Here is a 22264-nt window from a genome sequence, read left to right on the forward strand (position 1 = left end):
CCGTGTCATTCACCACCAGGCTTCCAGAAGTGACAGCAGCACCCATGGGGGTGGAGGGGCTCTTTGTCATTGAGAGGAAGCTTCAGTTTTTCCATTGTGGAGTGAGACTGCAGCAGCAAAGTGTGAGCAGAGCTGGTGCCCCTCCCCTCCCCTCTGCTCACACGCTTGTGCTTGTCCCAGTGTTTGTGTCTCCTGCTCCTCACCTGTGGGATCGGGTGGATCCTGTTGGATGGGGCTTGGGCTGGTGAAGGTGGGGGAAACTGCAAGAGTTTTAAGGGCCTTTCCAACCCAAACCATGCTGTGCTTCTGTCACACAGGCTCCCACATCTGTCCCACATGCCCCATATCTGTCAGGTCAAGACGTGTGAGATGGCAGAGTGACAGAGAATCCCAACTTGTGTCACTGTGTGCAAGTTTTGGAACACACTTTTAATTCAAGTAAATACTTCATAAAGTAACAAGTGTGTAATGAACTGTATTTTAGCTAAATTGTAAATACAGATCTGGATCTCACAGGCTCCATTTCTCTGATTGCTTAATATGAAGGCACAAGTGCCAGCGTGGAGGGCAAGTGACTTAGATTAAGATAATGCTGTGATGTCAGATGATTAGTCCTTAGCCCAAATTTCACTGTGATTAAAAGAAAAACCTTCCCAGCACAGTCTACAAGCACTATTTGATCATTCCCATCCTAGGATGGTTCTTACACACCTTCCTCTGCCCTATTTGTTTTGCTTCTCTGGGAGGAGGAAGCAAAATTTTCATCATTTCACCTTGGATCTTAAGGGAAGGAAATGGGACAGTAAATCATGGCAGACAAGTAGCTGAACTTAAAAAGTTTATTTTATATTTGGCTGGAAATTTTTCAATTGCTTTTCCCATAGAGTCCTTCCTTTTCATGCATCTGAGTTGTAATTTCTGCTGTTTCCATCAGGCACTAGTGTAGAACACAAAGGAGACCAAGGCAGCAGCAGGAGCCCTGACTTTTTCCATGAAGCACAGGATTTGGAAGAGCAGCAGAGCCCTCTGTAAGTCATCCTCTCTCAGCCTTTCTGGCTGGGGAAGGCTGGTACTTTGTGATGATATATCAGAATTGTTGGCTGTCCTTCTGGGTCACTAATAGCATGAGACTATCCCTGCCAGGCAGCAAACTGCTCTGTACAAGGAACTGGGGGGAAAAAAGAGTATAACTGAGCTGGTCCTTTCCGTGCCCACAATTCCCGCAGGCCAGTAAGATGCCACAGCAGAGATGTGAGAAAAGAAGCACAAAATGTTGCTCAATTTCAAATAATTGCCCAAAGGAGAACAGAAATAAATAAGTGAAAACTTTTCAAGCACCTTGTTCAGATTCTGAAATGCCCATGGATCAAACTCCCAGTGCCACAGGTCCGGCAGGAGCCATCCCAGCTGGGAATGGGGCCTGCATCCGAGGTGGAGGTTGGCTGGGAAGGTTTGGGATGGCAGGGCAGGTAGCAGCAGCAGCTGGTGGAGCAGCTCCGTGCTGCCCCTGCCCTCTGGCACTGAGCCTGTCCCTCCGTGCTGACCCTGCCCCGGGCCGGCGCGTGCCCGCGGTGCCGCTGCCCCTCTGTTTGCGTTAGTCTGGCCCCCGGGCCAGGCACGGTTCAGCCGTCTGCGGGCAGGAGCAGGGACCTGAGAACCCCGGGCAGAGCTGCTGGGAGCACACTCGGTGCCAGAGCTGCCAAGGCAGAGCTGCACAGGGGCTGTCACTGAGGCCACCCAGCCCTGCGGCTCCCAGAGGCACCGTGAGCAGGACCCCACGTTCTGAATGGAACATCTCGGGGAGAGGGACTTGTGTACAGGCACACGGTGACAGACAAGGGGGAATGGCTTTGCACTGCCAGAGGACAGGGCTAGATGGGGTATTGGGAAGGAATTGTTCCTGTGAGACCCTGTGGTTTCCCAGAGCAGCTGTGGCTGCCCCTGGATGCCTGGTAGTGTCCAAGGCCAGGCTGGACAGGGCTTGGAGCCACCTGGGATAGTGGAAGGTGTCCCTGGCCATGGCAGGGGTGGAATGGGATGAGCTTTGAGGTCTCTTCTGGGATAAATCTGCCTCTATGCACCTCTGCCAGCTCACAGCCACAGCAGCCAGTTTGCTGCTCCCCACTTGCTTAAGCTGCCTAGAAAGTACCAGTGACCCAAAATGCAGTTAAGCACAGAATATTTTTGGCACAACTTGGGAGCACTGGCTGACTGATTTTATTGCTACTTCTGCCAACCTCAGGCTGTGCTTGGAAGCTGAGCTCAGTCTCACGTGCTCTGAGTGAGCCCCAAAATACTCCAGCAGTGAGCTATAAAAATTGCATTGCCCCAGCTTCCTGAAGTGAGAGCCTGAGCATCATTGTCTTCCTGACAGCCTAGCCCTGAGCACACAGGGAAACAGAGGGAAACGTCATTTCTGCCCTGCAGATAAGATAAACTCCCAGGACAGCTACAGGAATAGCATAGCAGGAACACCAACGTGTTGCTCTGCATGGGGCGGGAGCTGGAAGCAGTCAGTGGAGCACTGGGAGGAAAAAATTAGGATAAAGGAACCAGTCAGGTGTCACTGAGCTTCCAACAGTGAAGGTGTTTCTACACTCAGAGACACAGGCTGAATTTGTCACATATTTAAGCAACTTTATTACCAGCAGCTGATTTTTTAATCATCTTCAGGCATTAAATAGACTTGCTTCTCCCAGCAGTTTTCAAGAAGGTTCTAATGCAGCCTCTTACTCTAATCAGGTATCAGAGTGTAGTTAATCACCTAATTAACATTAGTATAACTAGGTAATTAGAATCACAGGATCAGAGAACAGCCCAGGTTGGAAGGGACCTTGGCAGATCAGCTGGTGCAGGTGTTTGTGGGAAGGGAGCCCAGAGGAGGTTACCTGGCACCCCGTCCAGTCACCTCCTGAAAGCCCCAGGCTGTTCCAGGGACTGATTGTTCTCACTGGGAAAAATTCCTTTGTTACACAGAGATGAAACCTCTCCTGGTGCAGCCTGTACCCGTTCCCCTTCATCTTCTGCCCAGGGCTCCCGTGAAGAGCGAGCCTCTGGCCAGAGGTCAGGGTCCATCCCAAATCCCAAGCCACCAGCCAGCCCATCCAGCTTTAATCAATACCAAACCAGGGAGTGTTTGTTTTTCACAGATCTCAAGGCTGGAGGAAAAGCGGCAGCCAGTGATGGGAAAAATAAAGGGACAAGGACCAATGTCAAACCAGCCCTTGCGGCACTTAATATTGAGGAATGTTTCAAAGAATGAATTATGAAGGCTGGAAGTGCTCTAAGATAAAAACATCCGAGAACATGGAACTTCAGCCTGATTATCTGCCTGTACAGAGAGAACCAGACAAGGGATTTGATGCTCCTCACCTCAAACAGCTCAAGACACAGATTTCACACAGAATCATGGGGCAAAGTTAGACTTTATTAGCCAAGGCTTATCTCCCTGTTAATCCCCTCCGGCCATGGGAACAAGCACAGCAGGTCCCCAGGGAGCTCGGGAGCCACGAGGTCACTGCTCGTGGTCACTGGTGGTGCTCTGGTCACTGCTCGTGGTTGTAGTCAGCCGGGTTCTTCCTCTTGAGCCGCTCGAACTCCTGCGTCCCCCAGGAATAAATGAGGTAAGCGATGGCCAGGGCTGGCAGGGACAGAGGACAGGCACAGTCAGGGGACACCGCAGTGAGGGGACACTGCTAGAAAGGGACACTCTCCATGCAGGGACAGTGGAAGGAGGGAACACTGCTCTAAGGGGATAATTCAGTGAGGGGACACTGCAGTAAAGGGGCATTCACAATAAATACAGTGAGGGGACACCTCTAGAAGGACACTGCAGGGAGGGGACACTGGAATAAGGGGATTTCACAATATGGGAACACCGACACTGCACCGCGCACAGCACCTACCTCCTGCGACAAAACAACATCCCACACCCCCCGCCCCAATGCTCCCTCTCCCCACATTTACACTACGAAGGAGGTACAGAGAAGAGGGAATCCCTCCTGTACTCACGGGGCACCACCTTCAACACCTGGGAGGCGAAGCGGCGGCCCACGTTGGGGACGCCGTGGGACACGACATTGGGGAAGGCGCGCTGCTCGAAGGGCGACAGGCTGTAGGTGATGACATGGCGCACCCGCGCCAGGTTCCCGAAGTGTTTCCCCATGGCCGCGGTGTCCCCTCGGTCACGGCGCGATGGTCACCGCGCAATGGCCGCCGCCCGCCCCGGAACTGCCCCGGCGACGCCTTCCCTTCCGGGGCAGCGCGGGCCGCGCTTTCCGCTTGTAACAAACGGCGGAGGCGGTGAGATAGGTGTGTGATAAATCACGGTGCTACTCAAGCGCCTTGTGAGCGCACATTTGTGAACACGATTTGTGATAAATGATGTGCGCCATAAGCGGGCCCGGCCCTGAGGGGAGGGGGGGGGGGGGCACCTGCGCCATGAGGGGAGGGGGGGGCGGTGCCTCAGCGCGGAAAACCCGCCAAAAATAAATAACGGATTAAAAAACCCACTTTAGTGTGGCGATTGTGGAGTTCCGATCAAAAATAAATAGTGCCGTGAGGGAAAAGAATCACTTTAGTGTGGCGACTGTGGAGTTCCGATGGAAAATAAATAATGCCGTGAGGGAAAAAACCTGCTTTAGTGCGGCGACTGTGGAGTTCCGATGAAAAATAAATAATGCCGTGAGTGAAAAAAAACACTTCAGTGTGGCGATTGTGGAGTTCCCATGAACAGCGGGAGCGTCTGAAGCAGAAAACCGTGGAATTATGAAATAGTTTGTGCTGGAAAAGGCTTTTAAAGATTAAATATCCACGCCCACCCCCGCAATGAGCATCGTAAATAGTGGAATTATTATTAGAATGTATGAGACGTCTACTACATAATTGAAATTACTATTAAACTATATTAGAGACTTTAGGTATTACTGGAATGATTGATAGAGTCTATTATAATTATTAGACTGTATTAGATATATTCCATGTTATTCGAATTATAGACTATATTTGACATCAAACTTATTTAAAGTATTATAGAATATATTTGAGATCTTCAACAGTATTGCAATTATAATTAGAATATATTAGAATTATAATATCAGCTTCCACATTAATGGATAATTATTAGAATTACTATAATATAATTAATCACCTTCCATATAATGAAATTATTAGAAGCTATTAGAATTATTAGGCATATTTAGCATTACTGGAATTATTAGAATAGATGAGAATGGTTAGAACATTAAACATTTTCAACATTATTTGAATTATAATAGAATTATTAGACTGCATTCAACATTTTCAGCTTTATTTAGATCATTATGATATATTAGACATATTTGCCATTATTTAAACTACTATTACAATATATTGTTTATGTAATAAGATTTATAATAAGATTTGTTAGAATATGTTAAACCTCTTCAACTGTTGGAATCATTATTAGAATGTATTAGATAGGTTCAACATTATTAGAATTATTACAATATAGTATGCATGTTTAATGTATTATTGGAAATATTAGACTACATTAAATATTATCCCATTAATGGAATATTAGAATATATTAGGATTATTGGATTACATTAGACATTTCACCATAATTAGAAGGATTTGTCTCAGGAAACAATTCCATGTATTTTCTTCTTCTCTGGCAGGTGAGCAAAGCCAAATTCCCAGAGTTTGAAGGGATGAGCAGGAGTGACACAATCCAAACTCACCCAGTGCTGGGACCAGGATGGTTTTATGAGACACCAGGATTCTGTCTTGAGCTTTTGGCATCAACCACTTTGATTTCAGCAGTTAGAGACTGAGACCTGGAGCAGGATCCTCACTTTTAGGGCAGATTTGTGCCTGTTGCACCTCCAGCAGCTCTCCAGACACCCATGGGTTCAGTGACACCACACAGCAAACACTCAAGAGCAGTCCCTGACCTGCCAGGCTGAATTCCCAGCCTCTGAAATTGCTCAGGACCTAAGGTAGGGGCTGGTTGGGTGGCTGAGTGCACAAAGTTACAGCATTTATTTATTAATCCATTAGCAAGTCAATGTTAAAGGATGTTCTGAACGAGTTTTACAAGATAGTGCTGCTCCACAGCCTTTAATTAAACACACAAACAAACAAGAAAAATCCCCACTAAAGCTGAGAAGTTTTGTGTATGAACCCCAAGTCTAGGAGGAAAAGAGAAATCATAATAAATCACTTACAGTAAAAACTTAGTGTGAAAGCATCTAGAATTGAGGCACTAGTTACCTACAGTTTCATTGTGAGAGGAAACAAAACTGTGGCCCCACATTTCCAAATGTTAAACACATTGAACAACATTTACATCCACACATTTAAGGCTTTTAGAAGCCAGTTTTGGGGATTCAGCTTTTTAAACAATTCTCCCTACTTCAGAAACCAGTGGCAGTGTGGCTCCAGTGGACAATCCTCTGCCCTCACCCCATGGACAGCTGCTCCTTGTTCTTGAATCAAGGGAGCTTCACCTGATGCCAGTTGTTACCAAAATAGTGCCTTAAGTGTTCACAAATTACCTACAGCTGTCCTTAAATTCTTACCCTTCTTTTAGCCGAGAAAGCCCAAAGAGTGTAACAGAAGAAAAGCAGAAAACAACCTGGTAACTCCTCTTTCTAGAGCTGTGAGGAAGGGTTTTGTCATCCTGCTTGGAAGAGCTGGGATGTGGTAGGGAAAGAATGAAAAACTGAATAAATAACTCTGACATTAAGGACTTTCTTCTCTTCCTAGTCATTGCTGGAGATGCCACGCACAAGGTTTCTGTAGAGGCAGAGTAGCAGGCACTGTGTGTTAGGGTATGTGTGATAGCCATTTATTTCTCTTTTTTAATCTGTAATAAAGCAGCTTAAAAATAGACATTTAGTAGTTGAAACCTTTTCCCCATTTTAAATGCAAAATTCTCCCAATAAAAAGACACTATTTACATTTAACTGCACATTCTAGAAAGGCTGAGTGAGTACAAAAATCAGTGCTCTGATGTGAACCTCTTCTGCTAACTCCGTGCTAAATCCCAGCTCCCGGAGCTACAGCAACGCTGCTCAGTCGATCGTAGCTACAGATCTCGAGAGTGCAAAATTAAAACCTGCATTTGAGAGTGCAAATAAACGCAAATAAACCCCAGGGCGGAGCGAAGCCCAGTCCCCGCTACCGGCAGGTGCACTTGGTGGCGATCATGTCCTCGTACTCCTTGTAGGCGATGGAGCCGTCGGGCTCGATGGTCAGCACGCTGAGCGGGCTGTAGGCGGCCGGCACGCACGAGGGCCGCGGCACCGAGGGGTCCAGGCGCTCGTAGATGAGGGTCTGCACCATGGTGTGCACCGGGGAGCCGTAGCGGTGGCCCAGGGCGCGGGGACAGTCCCCCCGGCAGAACTGCGGGCTGTACCTGTGCGGGGCGATGATCCAGCGGTCCCAGTGCAGCTGGCTGAAGCTCAGGCGAAAGTTGTGCAGCTCGCACTCGTGCTGAGGGAACGCAAACTGCTTCAGGTACTCGCCCAGGTTATGAGATGAAGCAGCTGGGGCCGGGTTCTTGTTCCTTCGCTGGCGAGAGGCCCTTTTGCCCCGGGGATGTCCTCTGTCACCCTTTGGAGGAGCCGCAAGCGGGCTGCTGCTTTTCCTGCCATGCCCCAGTGAGCTCCCCCGGTGATAAGCCTGCTCACTGGTGTCGTTCAGATACAGCAGAAGGGAAGGGGGAACCAGTGTCACATTAACAGCACTTTCCAGTCCCGTGCTTCGTTGTGGGTCACCCATCACACAAGTGAAGTTCAGAGCCATATGGATGTTCCTCCTGCTCGTAGCAATCAGAGGCTGGAGGAAAGAAGTCACATCCATCTCCACCCATTTGCGTTTCCTAACGTCAAAGTGCAGGCTAAAAGCTAGAGAGTGGGAAATGCCAGGACAAACTTGGCTGGAAAAATCATATTCCTTAAGGGATAAATGGCATATGCAGGTAATGGAAGAGGAAATGGGAACAGGTGTGTCAAAGGAATAGAGCAAGACAGACTTGAGTAAGTGCTCCAGAGCAGTAACACGATCCAAGTTGAAGAGTAAATCCACCGAGTGAACATCTCCTGGGAAAGGAAACAGATTCCTGTAGTGTTAACATGTCTTATTTTTCAACCTAGACATAAATACTGTTGTAGTGGATAAGTAAAAATTATTCAGCAGAAGAAAGCAATTTAGATGCCCTCCCTTACATATACTATGTGAAATTTTTACTTTGGTCAGGGGTCTGAGAGTGAAAAATTAAGAAATTAAAACAAACAGAAGAAAATCCCTGATTTTCTCAGTTATTAGGATTCATTTCTTTAAAAGAGCTGGCACAGGAGGAAGCCAGCTGTTGTCTCTTCAATGCTGGTGTGGGGTAACAGGGACTAAACACTCCAGATGACACAAACCATGAACTCCATCTCAAAGGGCTGTTCCTGTGCAGCAGTGCAATGCTTGTGTTTATCTGTCTTTCTAGTGAAAAACCTGAGTCAGGAGAACTCAGGCCACCTCAGCAGGATTAAGAGCCAACGATTTCTAGGTACTGTTGTTATCAGCCCACATTTAAGAAAGCCATGGAAGCACCATAAGTTACAGGGTGCCCAGCTGTCCCATTTCTGAGCCTGACTTGTGAGTAATTCTACTCTTCCCTTCAGCTTTTGGTCGTGATTCTTCTCTAGCAAATGTACCAGGCAAGGAGAGGAGTCTCTGGCAGTGGGTTCTGGCACTTTGGTACAAGTCTCATACCAGTGCTGTGTTTTTTTTTAAAAAAGTAAGACCAAGGTGGGCTGTAGAAGGAAATGTGCTGCCCGTGGTGCCTCAACACTTTTTCCACTTTACTTACTTCACTTAGATCCGCTTGTGGCTTTTTCTGACTCATGAGGAGATGAGTCAGCCCGAAACATCGACGTGTCTTGTACATACCATTTGTGTGGTGTTCCCCAGCCTGTGAAGTCTGTGCCTAATGCCATTCAGTGAGAAGTAGGCTATGAAAAACTCCCACAGTTTAGGGGAACAGCCTCCAGAACTAAAATAGCAACAGCTCTAAAGAAAGGAGGTATTTTTATCGCGTGCTGCCGGCACAGAACAGACAGAAACCCGGTGTAACCTTCCCAGCCCGGCCCTGCACACTTACCTTTCCCCGGGCCGCGGTGCTCGCACTCCCAGCACGGCGTGAAGAGCCGCACCGTGTTATAGAGGCGGCCCCGCTGCTCCTTGGGGATGCCGTCCCTGGTGGCAGACATCCTGTACAGCCTCTTCATGTACCGCAGCGCCCTGGAGTCCGGCTGCAGCCGCGGCTCCTCGCTCTGCCAGCCCCGGGGGCCGCGGTCGCGCAGCACCCTGAGCAGCGGGGGCAGCAGGGCATGGGCTGCTCCCGCACCCTGCGGCAGCTGCAGCACCGCGCTCAGCTGCCTGGCAGCATCCTCGGGAGCTGCCAAAAACCCGGGGGCATCCTCAGAGCCCCCCCGGCCCCTGGAGCGAGGGGAGCGCTGGGTGCCCGCAGAGAGCCAGGTCAAGCAGCAGTACAAACAAACACAAATCCTCCAAGTGCTCCCCATGCTCCTGAGGGCTGCAGAGGAGGAAAATACCTCCCATCAAGTATTCAAGGAAAAACGAGAGTGCCTGAGCCCCATCCCTTATATAGGTTGCAGGTGTGGAATGTGAAGGAGGTTTCTTTCTGATTAGGAAGCAAAGAGAAAGGTCTGCAGCTGGCCCCTGAAAACACAGGTTCATTGCAGTTGCGCTAAGCCTTGGCCCTGAAAGCTTATTATAAAGAGATACTAATTCTGAATTAACCTTTTTCACATGGGAAATTACAGGCTGGAGCGAGTGCCAGCCCGCAGAGGGAGCTGGGGAGGCGTTCGTGTTGCCTGGTCTAATTAATCCTGCTTTACTTGCAGGAATATATAAAGCTAAATATTACTGCTCTTGGCCTTTGGCCTTTCTCTATGTGTTGGTGTAGTTGTTTTCACCAGCTCTGAGCTGAACAACACAGCCCCTCACTGGGTATAAAGCTGTGGGTTTTATTAAGGAAGAAGGTTTGAGGCTGCTTTGAGAGTATCTTATAGGTAGCTTAATTTGGGGGTTATGTCAGATGTTCTTCCTCTTGCTTTGGTGTGCTGCAGTGAAAAGCTGAGTTTCCCAAGCTTGTTACTATCTCTTTCAGCTTCTCTGGTGTATTTCCCTGTCTGACAAGCTCTTGTTTAAAATCTGGAGAGTAAAGAAAGCTCTGAAGAATCAAAAATTGTGAAAAATGGAGAGCCTGGTGGTGTTATCTGCCCTGTTTGCTGCTGAGGTGAGGTTTGAGGTCACCTGCTGTACACCAGCTGTGAGTTATTTTTTTCAGAAATTTTTTCATTGCTCCTAAATAAAATAACACTTCTGGTCCTTCTTGCAGGATCTCCACCATGGGGTTCAGTTGTGGCTTTAAGGTAGGAGTAGAGAAATGGTTTCTCATTTTGCTGGTCTCTTGTTTATTTTACATTATTATTGGATGTGGTGAAGGTGCAAGTCTGGTGCTGCAGACTCCAGAGCAGGGGGACTGGAGGTTTTTTGTAATTGGGAAATACAAGTCATTTTCAGAAATCCCTTCTTGTCTTGGTAACCAAATCTTACTAAGTATGAAGGCAAGGGCCAATTGTGGCGAGTCAAAAAGGTTGCTGAATTTACTTTGAATTACAGAATTTACCAAATTTATTTTGAATTATTAATAGAGGGTATATGGAACAAAAAGCAACAACCCCAAGCTTTACACAGCATCTGCTCAGTGCTGGCAGTGGCTCACTGGTGATTGGGCTGGTTCCCACTTCCATCTTCCCAAAATAAGCTCTATTTATTTTTATCTTAATGGGTCAGGGCTGCAGCTCCTAAGCAGAGCTAGTGGTCTCAAGGGCATCCTTTAAGTTTAAACAGGGTTTTGACTCATTTTTATGGGGGCTTTTGGAGAGGGACAATCACTCTCTGTAGGCTGCTTACAGACTTTCAAACTGCTTTTATGCAGGGCAATAAAAATTACTCAAATCACCAACCCACACTAAGACTGGAGGCCTGTTGGGTGGAAAAATGCTTCTTCCTTCCCATTAGTATCTTCCCCAAAACCCCAAAGCACTGACACTCATCTTTGGTGAGGCACACTCCCATTGTTATTGCTGGGTTTTAGGCTGTCTCCAGCCTCAGGGTGAATTTCAGCTCTTCTGGCATTTGCTGAATCATTTTATTTGGTTACAAAGTCGTGGCTGCAAGGTCAGTACCTAACAATGAAACCAGGGAGTGCTCAGAAGGTAAAAAAGGGGAAATCCTTCCAGGCTGGGACACAGCCCTGTCCTGGGCTGGGAACTGATGGTCACCCACATTTAGGCACTCACTTCTCCCCCACAGCACGTGCACAGCAACAGCAAAGGGTGATTGAACTTTTAGGTGACTTTGTCCTGCAGGGTTAAGAATGGTAAACCAGATATATTTATATAGAAATCAATGATTTATCATGCTAATGATAAGACAAAAAAGGCCTTAAACAGAATTATTTGCTACCTAGTATGGGCAGCCAGAACTGCTAGTATAGTCAGTGCACTATTTTTGAAGCAAAATTGAAACATTTCTATTAAAGCAGTTATATTGAAGCAGTTATACTAAAGAGAGGAAAAAAATATTAACTAGAGAATGGTGTTACTCATCCAGACCAAGGTCTGGACAAATCTCTGGCCTTGAGGGGTGTCCCCACTCCAGGAAGGAATCTCCACACACTCTCCAAGAGGGGTGTGTTGGAAAACCCTCTGTTCAAAAGTGGGCCTGGGCTATCAGATGTGTCTGGGCCAGCTGTGCCAGCTCAGCAGCTTTGGGGAAGGTGTCAATAGCATCACTTGTTTGTTCCTTTATCATGCACTTTATCATCTGCCACGTTTTCATCTCACTCTCAGGATGCTGAACTTTGGGATCCATGTGTCAGGCTGGTTTTAGCATTATTCACCCCAAAAGCAGCAGTGAACTTTTTCTCCACACTGACAGCTTTTCAAGCAGGGCATTGTTTGAGTTGTTCCAGCAGGGACTGCACCCCCAGCCCACACCTGTCCCTGAGCCAGCCCCCTTCCCTGGGACCCTGGGGACACCACAGGAGTCACAGCACAGAGGGGGCAAGATGTGCTGTAACATCCTTTGCAGTGTCTCACTGACACAAAAAGCACTGAGCAGAGTCCCAGGCTGCTCTGAGTCTGTGCAGTTTGTTTATTTAACTGATTGTGCTGCCAAGTGATTTCAGCAGAGCTGTCTGGGACCCTGGTGGGGCCTGGCCTGGCCATGCAGCACAGACAGATTTTTCCATCTGCCTGGCAGGAGCTTCCCAGCAGTTTCTCTCCATGCTGCTGAACTAGGTCAGGCTCTCACTGCCTTCCCCATGCTGCAGACCTGGGCACAAAAGCACCCTGAGCTGTGAATTCCCTGCTCCTGCCTGGAGCTGCCTGACAAGATTGCTGTGTGTCCAAGTGTCCTCTCATCCCTGGCCCACGTCACACCCATCCCAAAGCACAGATGCCATGGGGTAGGAGCAGGATCAGCAGAGGAGTGAGCTTTTCCTTTTCCACACCATCAGTGTCTGAGGAAACCGCTGTGGCTTCCCAGGTCCATCCGACTGGCACCACAGCAAAGCCCACGGGAAGCTTTCACCTGGTTTCCTGTTTCACATGCAGTGCCTGGAGCCTTTTGGCTCACACCCAGGCAGAGGGGCCCAGCAGGAGAGCTGGCTTCTCACAGACCTTATGGAAATGGGTGAGAAGTGAGAATTTCTACCTGACCAATATCCAGAGCAGCCCTTGGAGCAGTGTCTGTCCCAGCTGTGCTCACCCCAGTGCCAGAGGTGAGCCAGCTTGTCTAGAGCAGCCCTTTTCCCAGGGAAATGCAAAGCTGGGAAGGGAGGTTGTTCTCCTGGAGATTGTTCAGTGTCAGGGGGCTGGGGTGCTGGCTCTGCAGGAGCTCTGTGGGACTGTCAGCACAGCACAAAAACAGCCCTGTGCTTCCTCAGCCAAATGTTCCAAATCCTCCCAGGAGCATCTAAACTGGCCCCAGCTCACAAAGCCAACTGTGTACAGACTTCATTTTTATGTTAGATCTGTTCCCACCAAGTGCCAAAAGCAAGCACAGGGGAAAGCTTAAAAATAAACCACAGCAGCTCTGAGAAGGATGAATTTGGGCAGAGCAAGGAATGACAATTCCAGCATTCTCCCGATCAGCTGATGTTCTGCACTGAGCAGGAAGGATTTACTGGCTGCAGGGCAGGGTTTGGAGCCCTGCCACTAGGCACATGCCTGTCCCACATCCCGTGCAGGATCCTGGTGGGGCCAGAGCAGGAACCCACAACCAAAGCTGAGTCTGGTCAATCCCAACCCTGGCAGCATCCCAGAGCATCCTGTTCCAGCCTCAGCTGCTGCTCCTGCAGTTCCTGCCTTACCTGGAACAATTGTTGGGGGGTTGTAACTACTTTCCAAGCTTCAAACAAGACTTCCCAAGCTTTCCCAAGACAGAAGCATTCCTGCCCTGCTATCCCTATGACAAAGTTGTCTGTTGTAAAGCACATCAGCCTAAAGAAGTGCTGAGGTACAAATTTGTATTTGCAGAACTGCTGCTTTATGACTTTGTCCTTAAATTCAAGCCTGGAGTGAGTCAAGTGAGTTTCCACCCCTAAGACAAGATTTTCTTCCCTTTAACGCTCTGATAAAGTGTCAAAATTGTTCCCCAGCTGGATCAGCGTTACCCATTCCCTGCTTGTGTGGGCAGTGACTACAGCAGAGAGGGGCAGCAGCAGTCAGAAATGATCCAGGCAGCCCCTGAGCCTTTCCTCCAGGACTGCAAGGGAGAGGGAGAAAGGGAAAAGCTCCCCAAGCATCAAGAGCTTTCCAGCCACATGTGTGTAAAAATCTGTTCCCGTGCCACGTGACCGAGGAAGAGGCACAGATCCATTACACAATAATAAAAATATGCCTTTGGCAACGTGGAGCCAAAGTGGAGCTGCTGCAGGGAGCTCAAACTACGCACGAGAAGAAGTAAAACAGGAATAAAAAGGACCAAAGTCAGTCCTGCACAGCCCTCCCAGGACCTGCTGTGGCAGGGGTGGGGATTGCTGTGGGGCTGGGGATCTGCAGCAGAACATCTGCCTGAAGCCCTGGGGGCTGCCAGCGCCTGTCAGGATCTCACTGAGAAGGAGATCAGGCTGGTGAGTAGACCCACTTTTCCTTCTCTTTCCTCTCCCTCCTCTTAACCTTAACTTTGAAAACCTCCCAAATAAGGTCTGAGTCGCTGGAGCACTCAGGTTTCCAAAGCCAGCACAGGAATCCGTAAAAGCAACAGTTGCCAGTTAAAGAAATAACACCATGAGCGAAACATTTCTCAGCTTTGCTGGGAGCTCCCACCTCTTTCAGCCCGTCCCTGCACTGGGCAGCTGCGAGAGGGTTTGAGCTCGGGGCTAGGGAAGGTTTGGCACAGGAATTCCTGGTGTTTCTGCTCCAGACTAGGGAAGGTTTGGCACAGGAATTCCTGGTGTTTCTGCTCCAGACTAGGGAAGATTTGGCACAGGAATTCCCGGTGCCTGAAGCCAAGAGAGCACTGCAGGTTCAGGACGAAAGGTGCATCCTCTGCCTTCCCTCCTTTGCCTTGCTTTGTGCAGCAGCAGGGAACAAATCAAACCCCTGTTGGTGTAAGGACTTCCCTGGCTCCTCCTGTCAGCTAAATCTACCCATTTCAGGTGTTCTGTCACTGCTGTCACACCTGATTTTACCTAAATCAGCCTTGCACCCGAGGGCTCCTTCTGCTTCCAGCCGGGGACGCTGCAGGGCAGCCTCCAGAGCTCAGAATTAGACTCATGGGGATAATGATTATCTTGAAGATGAATTAAGGCACCTTGAGGTACACTAGGAAATTGTGAAGCAGAAAGATGGATGTTTTGTTTGAGAAAGCCTCAAATATTGAAAGGAAATAGAAAAGAAAGTCATGGTGTTCTCTCACTGCTGGGTCCCCTCATCCTGCTCCTGCCTCCCTCCAAGCAGCAATTCCCCCTGTTTCCTATTCCCACCACCACATGGCACAGGGTGGCTTCACTCGCCAAAAAAATCACCATCCAACCTGCATGTGCCACCAAACCCTGCATCTGGCAACCCTCAGGGATATTCCTCTGGGATTTCAGCCCAGCTGCCCTGGAAGCAGCAGAAAGTACAGCTGATCCTGACTCTTCCAGGCAGGATCTTTTCTTACAGAAACACTTCTTTAATGCACAACAGGCATTGGTCATGGCCCAAAGGTCCCTAACCCTGGTGACAAAGCCATTGGTTAAAATGTCATTGGAAAATCAGCCCTGCTGCTGCACAGCCTCCTGTGCCGGGCTGGCTGCCCACACCACGGAGAGGGGAGATGCTGATCTGCTTCCAATTTGCTTTTTGGAGCTCGTCAGGCCTTCTACATCGAGGAACAATTTTCCTTTTAAGGTGGAACAGCATGAGACTTGTTCTCTTTCAAGAAGATTTCTTGAAGAGGTTATTTATAGATGCTCTTGTGGATGTGGTGGTGCTTTGCATCCCACACATGTCACTGGGATATGGCATGAAGCTTTCTTGTGGAGCTGTTAATTAGCACCAGCTCTGGAGCTGTGCCAGTCCCTGTTTATCCAAGTACTGGTTCCACAGACCTCCCAACCTCGGGAGATTTTGTTTGCCACTTTTTATCCCATCAGGTCAAGGAGCTCCCTTTCCTCAAGGTAACAGAAGTGATTATGGTAAGAAACTTTCAGAGGAGGAGCTGCCCTTCCACCCTCTGCTCCTTTCTTCTCCACACAAGGCATTCCCAGTTTTTCTCCAGGTTGTGCTCCACAACCACAGTTTTTCCCTGCCACAGCTTGTGCCTGTCATCTACCTCCAGACACCTCTCACTTCTCTGCCCCTTTGGAGGGGTTCCTGGGAAGCAGTGATGCAGCTTTCCTTGTGATCTCCTGCTCCACAGGCATTTTGTTTCCATTTCCATGAGCTCAGAAGCCTTCATTCAGCTTTCCATGTGAACACTGCATGGTATTTTCCATCTCACAAGTCCATTAAACCAACGCCTTTCAGCAGCAGCAAATCAGAGATGGAGAACCAAAGGGCTTAGCAGCCGAATCCAGCCCTGGATCTGGTTTGCATTTCCTTGTCCTCTCTGCTTGTTCTTAATTATAATATCACAGAACTGGGGGCTCCCACTGTGCATAAATATGTAGGATCAGCTGGCTGGATTTGGAGCATTTAAATATGCATCTCCACCCCTCAGGAGCTGAGAGCAGGATGAGAGCTAAGGCTAACATGGAATTTAGCCAGTGCTTTAAGCATCTTATTTCCACATAACACTACTGGGGAGCTGCTAAAGATGAGCTGCAGTGGGGAAGGGGATGAGGCTCAGCTGGGACAGGCAAAAAGCACTAAGGCCTGGCCCAAAGCCTGCCCAGCCTCCCTTCTGAGCCCTGCCCTGCATCACCCGATGGGCTTTGTGCTTTGAGGAAACCCCAGTGACCCAACCACGGGCAGGTCATGCTGGGGATGTTCACACGAAACCACTTCTTCTTCTTCTACTCCCCTGGTCCCAAGCAGCTCCTTTCTGCCCTCCTCTGCCATTGCTCCCGGTGTTTTGGGGGAAAAGAGACTCAGGGAGCTAAACAAAATGAGGGATGGCCACAGATACAGACCTGGAGAGGAGTTAATTTGATAAAAATATTGGTCTGACCTAGAAAACTCTGTGAGCCAAGTCCTTGGAATCACATCACACCGAAGCAAACAGCTCCCCCGCCCTGCCAAGACAAGCCCAATAATCTCCCATTTTCCTGCAAGTTTCTGCACCAGCCCATGCCAGTGGTGCCCACACAGCTCCCAAATCCCATCTCCTCCCCACAGGTGCACCATGATCTCTGCCGTGCTGCTCCTCTGGACCGTGCCCTGTGTGGCAAACCACATCCTGGGCGGCTTTGCCAAGCGGGAGCTGCAGGAGGGTGCCCAGCTGGCCTGCAGCCTGCCCGGGCCCCCCGGACCCCCCGGGCCCCCCGGCCTGCCCGGGGCTCCCGGCACCGTGGGCAGGATGGGCTTCCCAGGCAAGGATGGCAAGGACGGCCAGGACGGGGACAAGGGCGAGCACGGCGACGAAGGTAAGAGAGAGGTACTCAGCAGAAGAGTGGAAAGGTGGAAGCTGTGATGCGACAGCCCCTTCACAGCTACACCTGATGGGAAACTCCTCCGGGAATCCCCGGTGTCCCTCTCCAAGGGGTTCCACTGGCACATCGCGTCCTGAGAGCTGCCCGCAGTCTCTGTTGGCTTCATTTTGTGATGGTCAGGTTCGCCCTGCGCTGATCAGGGCTCTCCAGAGGAGACGAGGAGCTGGGCTCCGGCTCTGCTCGCAGGAAAAGCGGAGCCCCGTGAGAAAGGAAGGCTGGGCTGCAGTCCCGGAGCGGTGTAACGGGACAGCGCTGGCCACAGCCCGGAGCGAACAGAGGCGAGGCGGGGCTCGGGATCCTGGCGGGGCCGGGAGGAGCAGCCCCGTGCGGAGCAGCGCTTTCCCCCTGCCTCGCTAGAGAGCACTCCTGCCTCAGCAACGCCAGCGAGCCCTCCCCACACCGGCAGCCTGCAGAGCACATTTCCAGCCACAGCTGCCTTTCAATCTGCTCTTGCTACAGCAGGTCAAGAGACACCGCATAAATCCTCTGATATTGCTCATATCAGATACCACCGAGCCAGAATCGCTGCCAGCCCAACTCCCTTCCCATCTCAAGGCAGCCCCTGCCCCCGGTGTTTGCTGGTTCATCCCCCAGCTGGGCTGAGCTGGGCTTTTTACCATCTCTAGATTTACTTTTACCTTGTTTTAAAACAGTTTAATGGTAAAAAAAACCAAAACAAGCAAACAAAAGAAACACACCAAAAAAATACATGAGATTAAAATACTCACCTCTCAAAGTGAGGCTCTGAAAGCTTCACAAACCTGCCCCAGTCTGTTAAACCCAAACATTTACAGCTTGTTCTTTAATTCCTCCTTTCTCTCAAGTGAGCCAGATAATGGAATCAGAATTTTCGTCCTTGAAAAGGACAGAGTTCTACTGTTACCACACCAACTCCCTGCCTGCCCTGGCTGGGGAGTTGTCCCAGACAGATGTCCAGCCCCTGCTGGGATTTCATTGGGATTCTCACACCAGCAATGTCTTCCTGCTAAATGAAATCCCTGCTGTGCTGCTCTGTCCCCCTTCCTCCCGCTGTATCAACTCTTTCCCTCAAAAGTGATAAGGAAAATTGAGATAATTTGTCTTCCAGGTCCCCAGGGCAGAACAGGAAACCCCGGCAAGCCAGGCCCGAAGGGGAAAGCAGGAGCCATTGGCAAGGCAGGGCCCCGGGGGCCCAAGGGTTTAAAGGGTAACCCCGGGAAAAACGGGGCCCCGGGGAAGAAAGGGCCCAAAGGGAGCAGGGGTGAGCCTGGGCTGCCGGGACCCTGCAGCTGCAGCACCAGCAAGGCCAAATCTGCCTTCTCCGTGGCCGTGTCCAAGAGCTACCCCCGGGAGAGGCTGCCCATCAAGTTTGACAGGATCCTGATGAACGAGGGGGGACATTACAACGCTTCCAGCGGGAAGTTCATCTGCAGCATCCCAGGGATTTACTACTTCACCTACGACATCACTTTGGCCAACAAGCACTTGGCCATTGGCCTGGTCCACAATGGCCAGTACCGGATCAAGACTTTTGATGCCAACACCGGGAACCACGACGTGGCCTCTGGATCCACCGTCCTGGCGCTGAAGGAGGAGGATGAGGTGTGGCTGCAAATCTTTTACTCAGAGCAAAATGGGCTCTTTTATGATCCTTACTGGACAGACAGCTTATTTACTGGATTCTTGATTTATCCTGACCAAGATTATCTCAACGAAGTGTAGGATGAGAAACTATGGGGAAAAATGGGAAACGGGCCTCAATCCAGCAAAGTGTGGCCTTACGTGGGACATGTCTGGGATTATCAGATGATTCCACATTTGCCTATGGGATTATCAGTTGATTGCAGCCTGTATGGGCTATTCAGACTTTTCCTTGATGCCATCAAACCCACAGGGTACCAGGCTTTCAGCAGCCTCATGAATGTCTCCATCCCAAAGCCACCCTTATATATTCCATGATTATTCCAACATGCCATGGACATGTAACTCAAATACTGGTGCAGAATGCTTTGGTTATTGCATTGTTATAATAAAGCATGGAAACCAACATTTTCCTGAAGCTGAGCAGGGAAGTGCCATTGACGCTGGAGATTGTGTCACTGGGCCTCCTCCCCTACACCCCAGCACAATCCTTGTAACTGAATTAGGCTTTGCCAGCCAGCTCAGAGTCAGGAATTTGTCAGCTGGAGTTGTAAAAGTTCCTCCCAGCCCTGTCAAGGCAGTTCTAACAGCAAAGGCATCTGGTCTGCACAGGAAGTGATTAAGAGGTCTTGTTTTTAAGGTTCAGGGCTCCTGTCAGGGCACAAAGTGGTGCTCTGAGCACCTCTGGTGTCCTTCAGAGCAGAGAATCAGAAGGGTTTGGGTTGGGAGGGACCTTAAATCTCATCCTGTTCCACCCCTGCCAGATATTTAGGAATGGGGTAAGCATTAACATGAGGATGTTTGTAATACCAAGAAAGAGACAAAGACAGAACTTTATTTTATTGATTTTATTGTTGGATTTCAGTGCACTGGAAGAGACTGGCCTTGCTGCCTTAGGCAATCTTTTTGCTGGTCCTTTTGTAGACTACACCAGAAGAAGTAGAAATCTGGAAGAAAGAACAAACCAAAACTTTGGTTGAACAGTGTAATGAGAGCTCCAGAGTCCCAGGGGAACAGCCCTGGAGATAGCTCACAGAATGTCCTTCAGATTTTTTTTTTGAACTTCAAATTTTGAGGATTGTCTTTGTTTTTTATGAACTAGACTGGATCTTTGAGCACTCACCTCTACCAGCTTCCCTCCAGAGATCTCTGCAGTGTGGCAGTAGTTGGGGAACTCAGCTACAAGTTTCCCATTTTCCATTTTGACAGTTGCCTGTAAGAGAGAAAGGGTTCACGTTGCTGGGGTTTCTGTTACCAGATTCTGTAAACACCTGCACACCTGATGCTGGAAGTTTGTGATACAGAGGTTGTGTTTTGCACAGGTGACCTCATGCATGGAGCTAAAATCCGTGGGCTTTAGTGCTTGAATGTTCACAGTTTAAGCAGACACTTGTTCATCTTCCAGTTCCTGCAGGTTCCAGATCTCCACATCACTCATTAACAGCTCTGAAAACGGTCCTGGCAGGCAGCCCAGGAATGAGTGATGATGGAATCAGGGGATCCCAGGATGCTCTGGGTTGGAAAGGGCCTCAGAGCCCTTCATGTTCCACCCCCTGCCATGGGCAGGGACTCCTTCACTAGGCCTGACACAGGTTTGCTTTTCACCCGAAATCCAAATCCTCCTGAGGCTGGGGAGCTGAAGGGCCCCATGAATTTACCTTGAACTTCTTCCCTCCCATGGTCTCCATGTCTGCCTCCTTGCCCACGGTGAAGCTGTTGGTGGTGGTGCGGCCTCCTGGGAAGTGCTGTGTCCAGGTGAAGTCATTCCCATTCTGCACCACCTCAGTCACAATTTTGCAGTTCCTTCCCATTTCAATCTTGTCACTGGGGAGACCTTAAACAATAAAAAAATGGAGTTTATCAAACCTAAGCTGAATTTGAACTGAAGGATGGTAGTGGTGTGTTTGTTCTCAGAGCATCTGATTTGTTGTTCATTTCTTATTTTTAACTTTTTTACAACATCAAAGCTCTGAGTTGAAATTACTGATGTAAAGAAAGATATTGGTACATTAATGCATCTGCTAAAATAAATCTTGCATTATTTTTCCTAAGAAAGAATACACAGGAAAAATGTACAAAGTACATCAAACATTCCCTTTTCCTTAACCTACACATGCAATGCTTGGAATTTCATGTGTGGGACCTTGGCCCTTTGCAATTTAGCTGCACATACCTATTTTTATATTTGCTCCTGCTCTTTAACTAGATGCACATGGAATTGTGGAATCTTTGGACAGTTTGGGTTGGAAGGGACCTTAAAGTTCATCCAACCCCAAGCCTCTATCCCAGGCTGCTCCAAACCCTGTCCAACCTGACCTTGGGCACTTCCAGGGATCCAGGGGCAGCCACAGCTGCTCTGGGCACCTGTGCCAGGGCCTCTCCACCCTCACAGGGAAGAATCTCTTCCTAATATCCCATCTAACCCTACACCCTGCAAGTTTGGATCCATTCCCCCTTGTCCTGTCACTCCATTCCTTGTAAAGTCTCCCTCCACCTTTCCTGCAGCCCCTTCAGGCACTGGGAGGCCAGAGTTGGGTCACCCCAAAGTTTCTCCTCTCCAGCCTGAACAATCCCAGCTCTCCCAGCCTTTCCCAAGTATTTTTATCCAATCCATGCCCCGTTCCTGACCCCAGCCAGACTCACCAATCTTCTGCACAAAGGCGTCGTAGTTCTCGTCTCCCTCAAACTCGTATTTGCCTGTGAATGCCATTGTTCCCTTGGGATGAGCCTGGGGAAGCAGAACAGCAGCTGGATCGGAGCAGAATGGATCAGCTGGGCTCAGCTCTGCCTTTAAAAGCCAGCCCAAGCTCTCAGCCCACCTGGCCCACACCCCTTGGAAATGGAGTTTTATGGCCCCCGTGAGTCACAGCGATGCCATCGACCTGTGTGAGATCCGAGGTTATCAGGCAATTGTCTTTGCCAATAACCTGGAGATCAGCAGGAGTCAAGGCCAAAGGCTCAGCTTCCCTTTAGTGCAGATTTAAACAAAATGATGTCTTTTTACTTTTAAGATTTCACTGGTTTTGCATTCAGGATGGAATGAAAATAGAACAATAATGGACCATACATGGGTTCTCAGCTCTGAAGAGAAAGATCTGAGGAAACTCACCACCAGGGTTCTTTTGCACTTTTGATTTACAAGTGGCTTTAAAACTACTCTTGACTATCCTGAAAACATATTTGACACTTAGTTTGTTAGTTAAAACTCCTTCATCTTAATGCCAAGATTGCTGAACTCAAGGAAACTTCCCTGCCAGCTGGAGCCCACTGCAGAGCAGAGCAGCGTTAGCACGGGGAGCAGGGCAGGGTGGCACAGGGGCCTCAGTCCTCACTGCTCTGCTCCACAGGGATCTGCTCAGCCTTGGGAAGGAGGTCCATGAACTCCAGCCATAAACTCTCCTGCACACATAAAACTTGCAGGGACAATTCACTGGT

At 49.2% G+C, this 22264-nt stretch overlaps 4 protein-coding genes across 5 annotated transcripts; 1 reads left to right on the forward strand and 3 right to left on the reverse strand.

Moving 5' to 3' along the window:
* The first annotated feature begins 33 nt into the window (after positions 1–33).
* C1QTNF2 (C1q and TNF related 2) lies at positions 34–19235 on the forward strand. The gene is made up of 8 exons (XM_058849221.1): positions 34–122; positions 935–1028; positions 5658–5978; positions 10169–10297; positions 10400–10433; positions 13730–14203; positions 16896–17143; positions 18297–19235. The coding sequence occupies exons 7-8, from the start codon at positions 16903–16905 to the stop codon at positions 18908–18910; spliced, it is 855 nt and encodes a 284-aa protein (XP_058705204.1). The 5' UTR covers positions 34–122; positions 935–1028; positions 5658–5978; positions 10169–10297; positions 10400–10433; positions 13730–14203; positions 16896–16902; the 3' UTR covers positions 18911–19235.
* LOC131584297 (cytochrome b-c1 complex subunit 8) lies at positions 3407–4251 on the reverse strand. Its single transcript, XM_058849225.1, has 2 exons — positions 4012–4251; positions 3407–3640 (listed from the first exon to the last, which is right to left on the reverse strand). Exons 1-2 carry the CDS (start codon positions 4163–4165, stop codon positions 3546–3548), a joined length of 249 nt encoding a protein of 82 aa, XP_058705208.1. The 5' UTR covers positions 4166–4251; the 3' UTR covers positions 3407–3545.
* Positions 5972–9621, reverse strand: GDF9 (growth differentiation factor 9). The gene is made up of 2 exons (XM_058849215.1): positions 9137–9621; positions 5972–8084 (listed from the first exon to the last, which is right to left on the reverse strand). The coding sequence occupies exons 1-2, from the start codon at positions 9558–9560 to the stop codon at positions 7162–7164; spliced, it is 1347 nt and encodes a 448-aa protein (XP_058705198.1). The 5' UTR covers positions 9561–9621; the 3' UTR covers positions 5972–7161.
* Positions 19236–19380: 145 nt separating the features above from the next.
* Positions 19381–21785, reverse strand: FABP6 (fatty acid binding protein 6). 2 transcript variants are annotated; one of them, XM_058849224.1, is made up of 4 exons: positions 21473–21785; positions 20488–20663; positions 19953–20042; positions 19381–19776 (listed from the first exon to the last, which is right to left on the reverse strand). In XM_058849224.1, exons 1-4 carry the CDS (start codon positions 21537–21539, stop codon positions 19723–19725), a joined length of 387 nt encoding a protein of 128 aa, XP_058705207.1. In that variant the 5' UTR covers positions 21540–21785; the 3' UTR covers positions 19381–19722. The 2 variants fall into 2 exon arrangements, with proteins under 2 accessions (XP_058705207.1, XP_058705206.1); XM_058849223.1 differs by having other exon boundaries at positions 19381–20042.
* Positions 21786–22264: the final 479 nt, after the last annotated feature.

The sequence above is a fragment of the Poecile atricapillus genome, chromosome 13, assembly GCF_030490865.1.
Source record: "Poecile atricapillus isolate bPoeAtr1 chromosome 13, bPoeAtr1.hap1, whole genome shotgun sequence".
Lineage (NCBI taxonomy): Eukaryota > Metazoa > Chordata > Aves > Passeriformes > Paridae > Poecile > Poecile atricapillus.

Excerpts from the sequence above, each read along its gene's own strand:
- LOC131584297 (XM_058849225.1), bottom strand. The coding sequence starts at position 4,165 with ATGGGGAAACACTTCGGGAACCTGGCGCGGGTGCGCCATGTCATCACC. Across the intron at positions 3,641-4,011 it reads GGTGTTGAAGGTGGTGCCCC|CCCTGGCCATCGCTTACCTC; the intron begins GTGAGTACAGGA and ends TGTCCCTGCCAG.
- GDF9 (XM_058849215.1), bottom strand. The coding sequence starts at position 9,560 with ATGGGGAGCACTTGGAGGATTTGTGTTTGTTTGTACTGCTGCTTGACC. Across the intron at positions 8,085-9,136 it reads GCACCGCGGCCCGGGGAAAG|GAGATGTTCACTCGGTGGAT; the intron begins GTAAGTGTGCAG and ends TTCCTTTCCCAG.
- FABP6 (XM_058849223.1), bottom strand. The coding sequence starts at position 21,539 with ATGGCATTCACAGGCAAATACGAGTTTGAGGGAGACGAGAACTACGAC. Across the intron at positions 20,664-21,472 it reads CGCCTTTGTGCAGAAGATTG|GTCTCCCCAGTGACAAGATT; the intron begins GTGAGTCTGGCT and ends TTATTGTTTAAG. Across the intron at positions 20,043-20,487 it reads TGGGAGGGAAGAAGTTCAAG|GCAACTGTCAAAATGGAAAA; the intron begins GTAAATTCATGG and ends TCTCTCTTACAG.
- C1QTNF2 (XM_058849221.1), top strand. The coding sequence starts at position 16,903 with ATGATCTCTGCCGTGCTGCTCCTCTGGACCGTGCCCTGTGTGGCAAAC. Across the intron at positions 17,144-18,296 it reads GGGCGAGCACGGCGACGAAG|GTCCCCAGGGCAGAACAGGA; the intron begins GTAAGAGAGAGG and ends TTTGTCTTCCAG.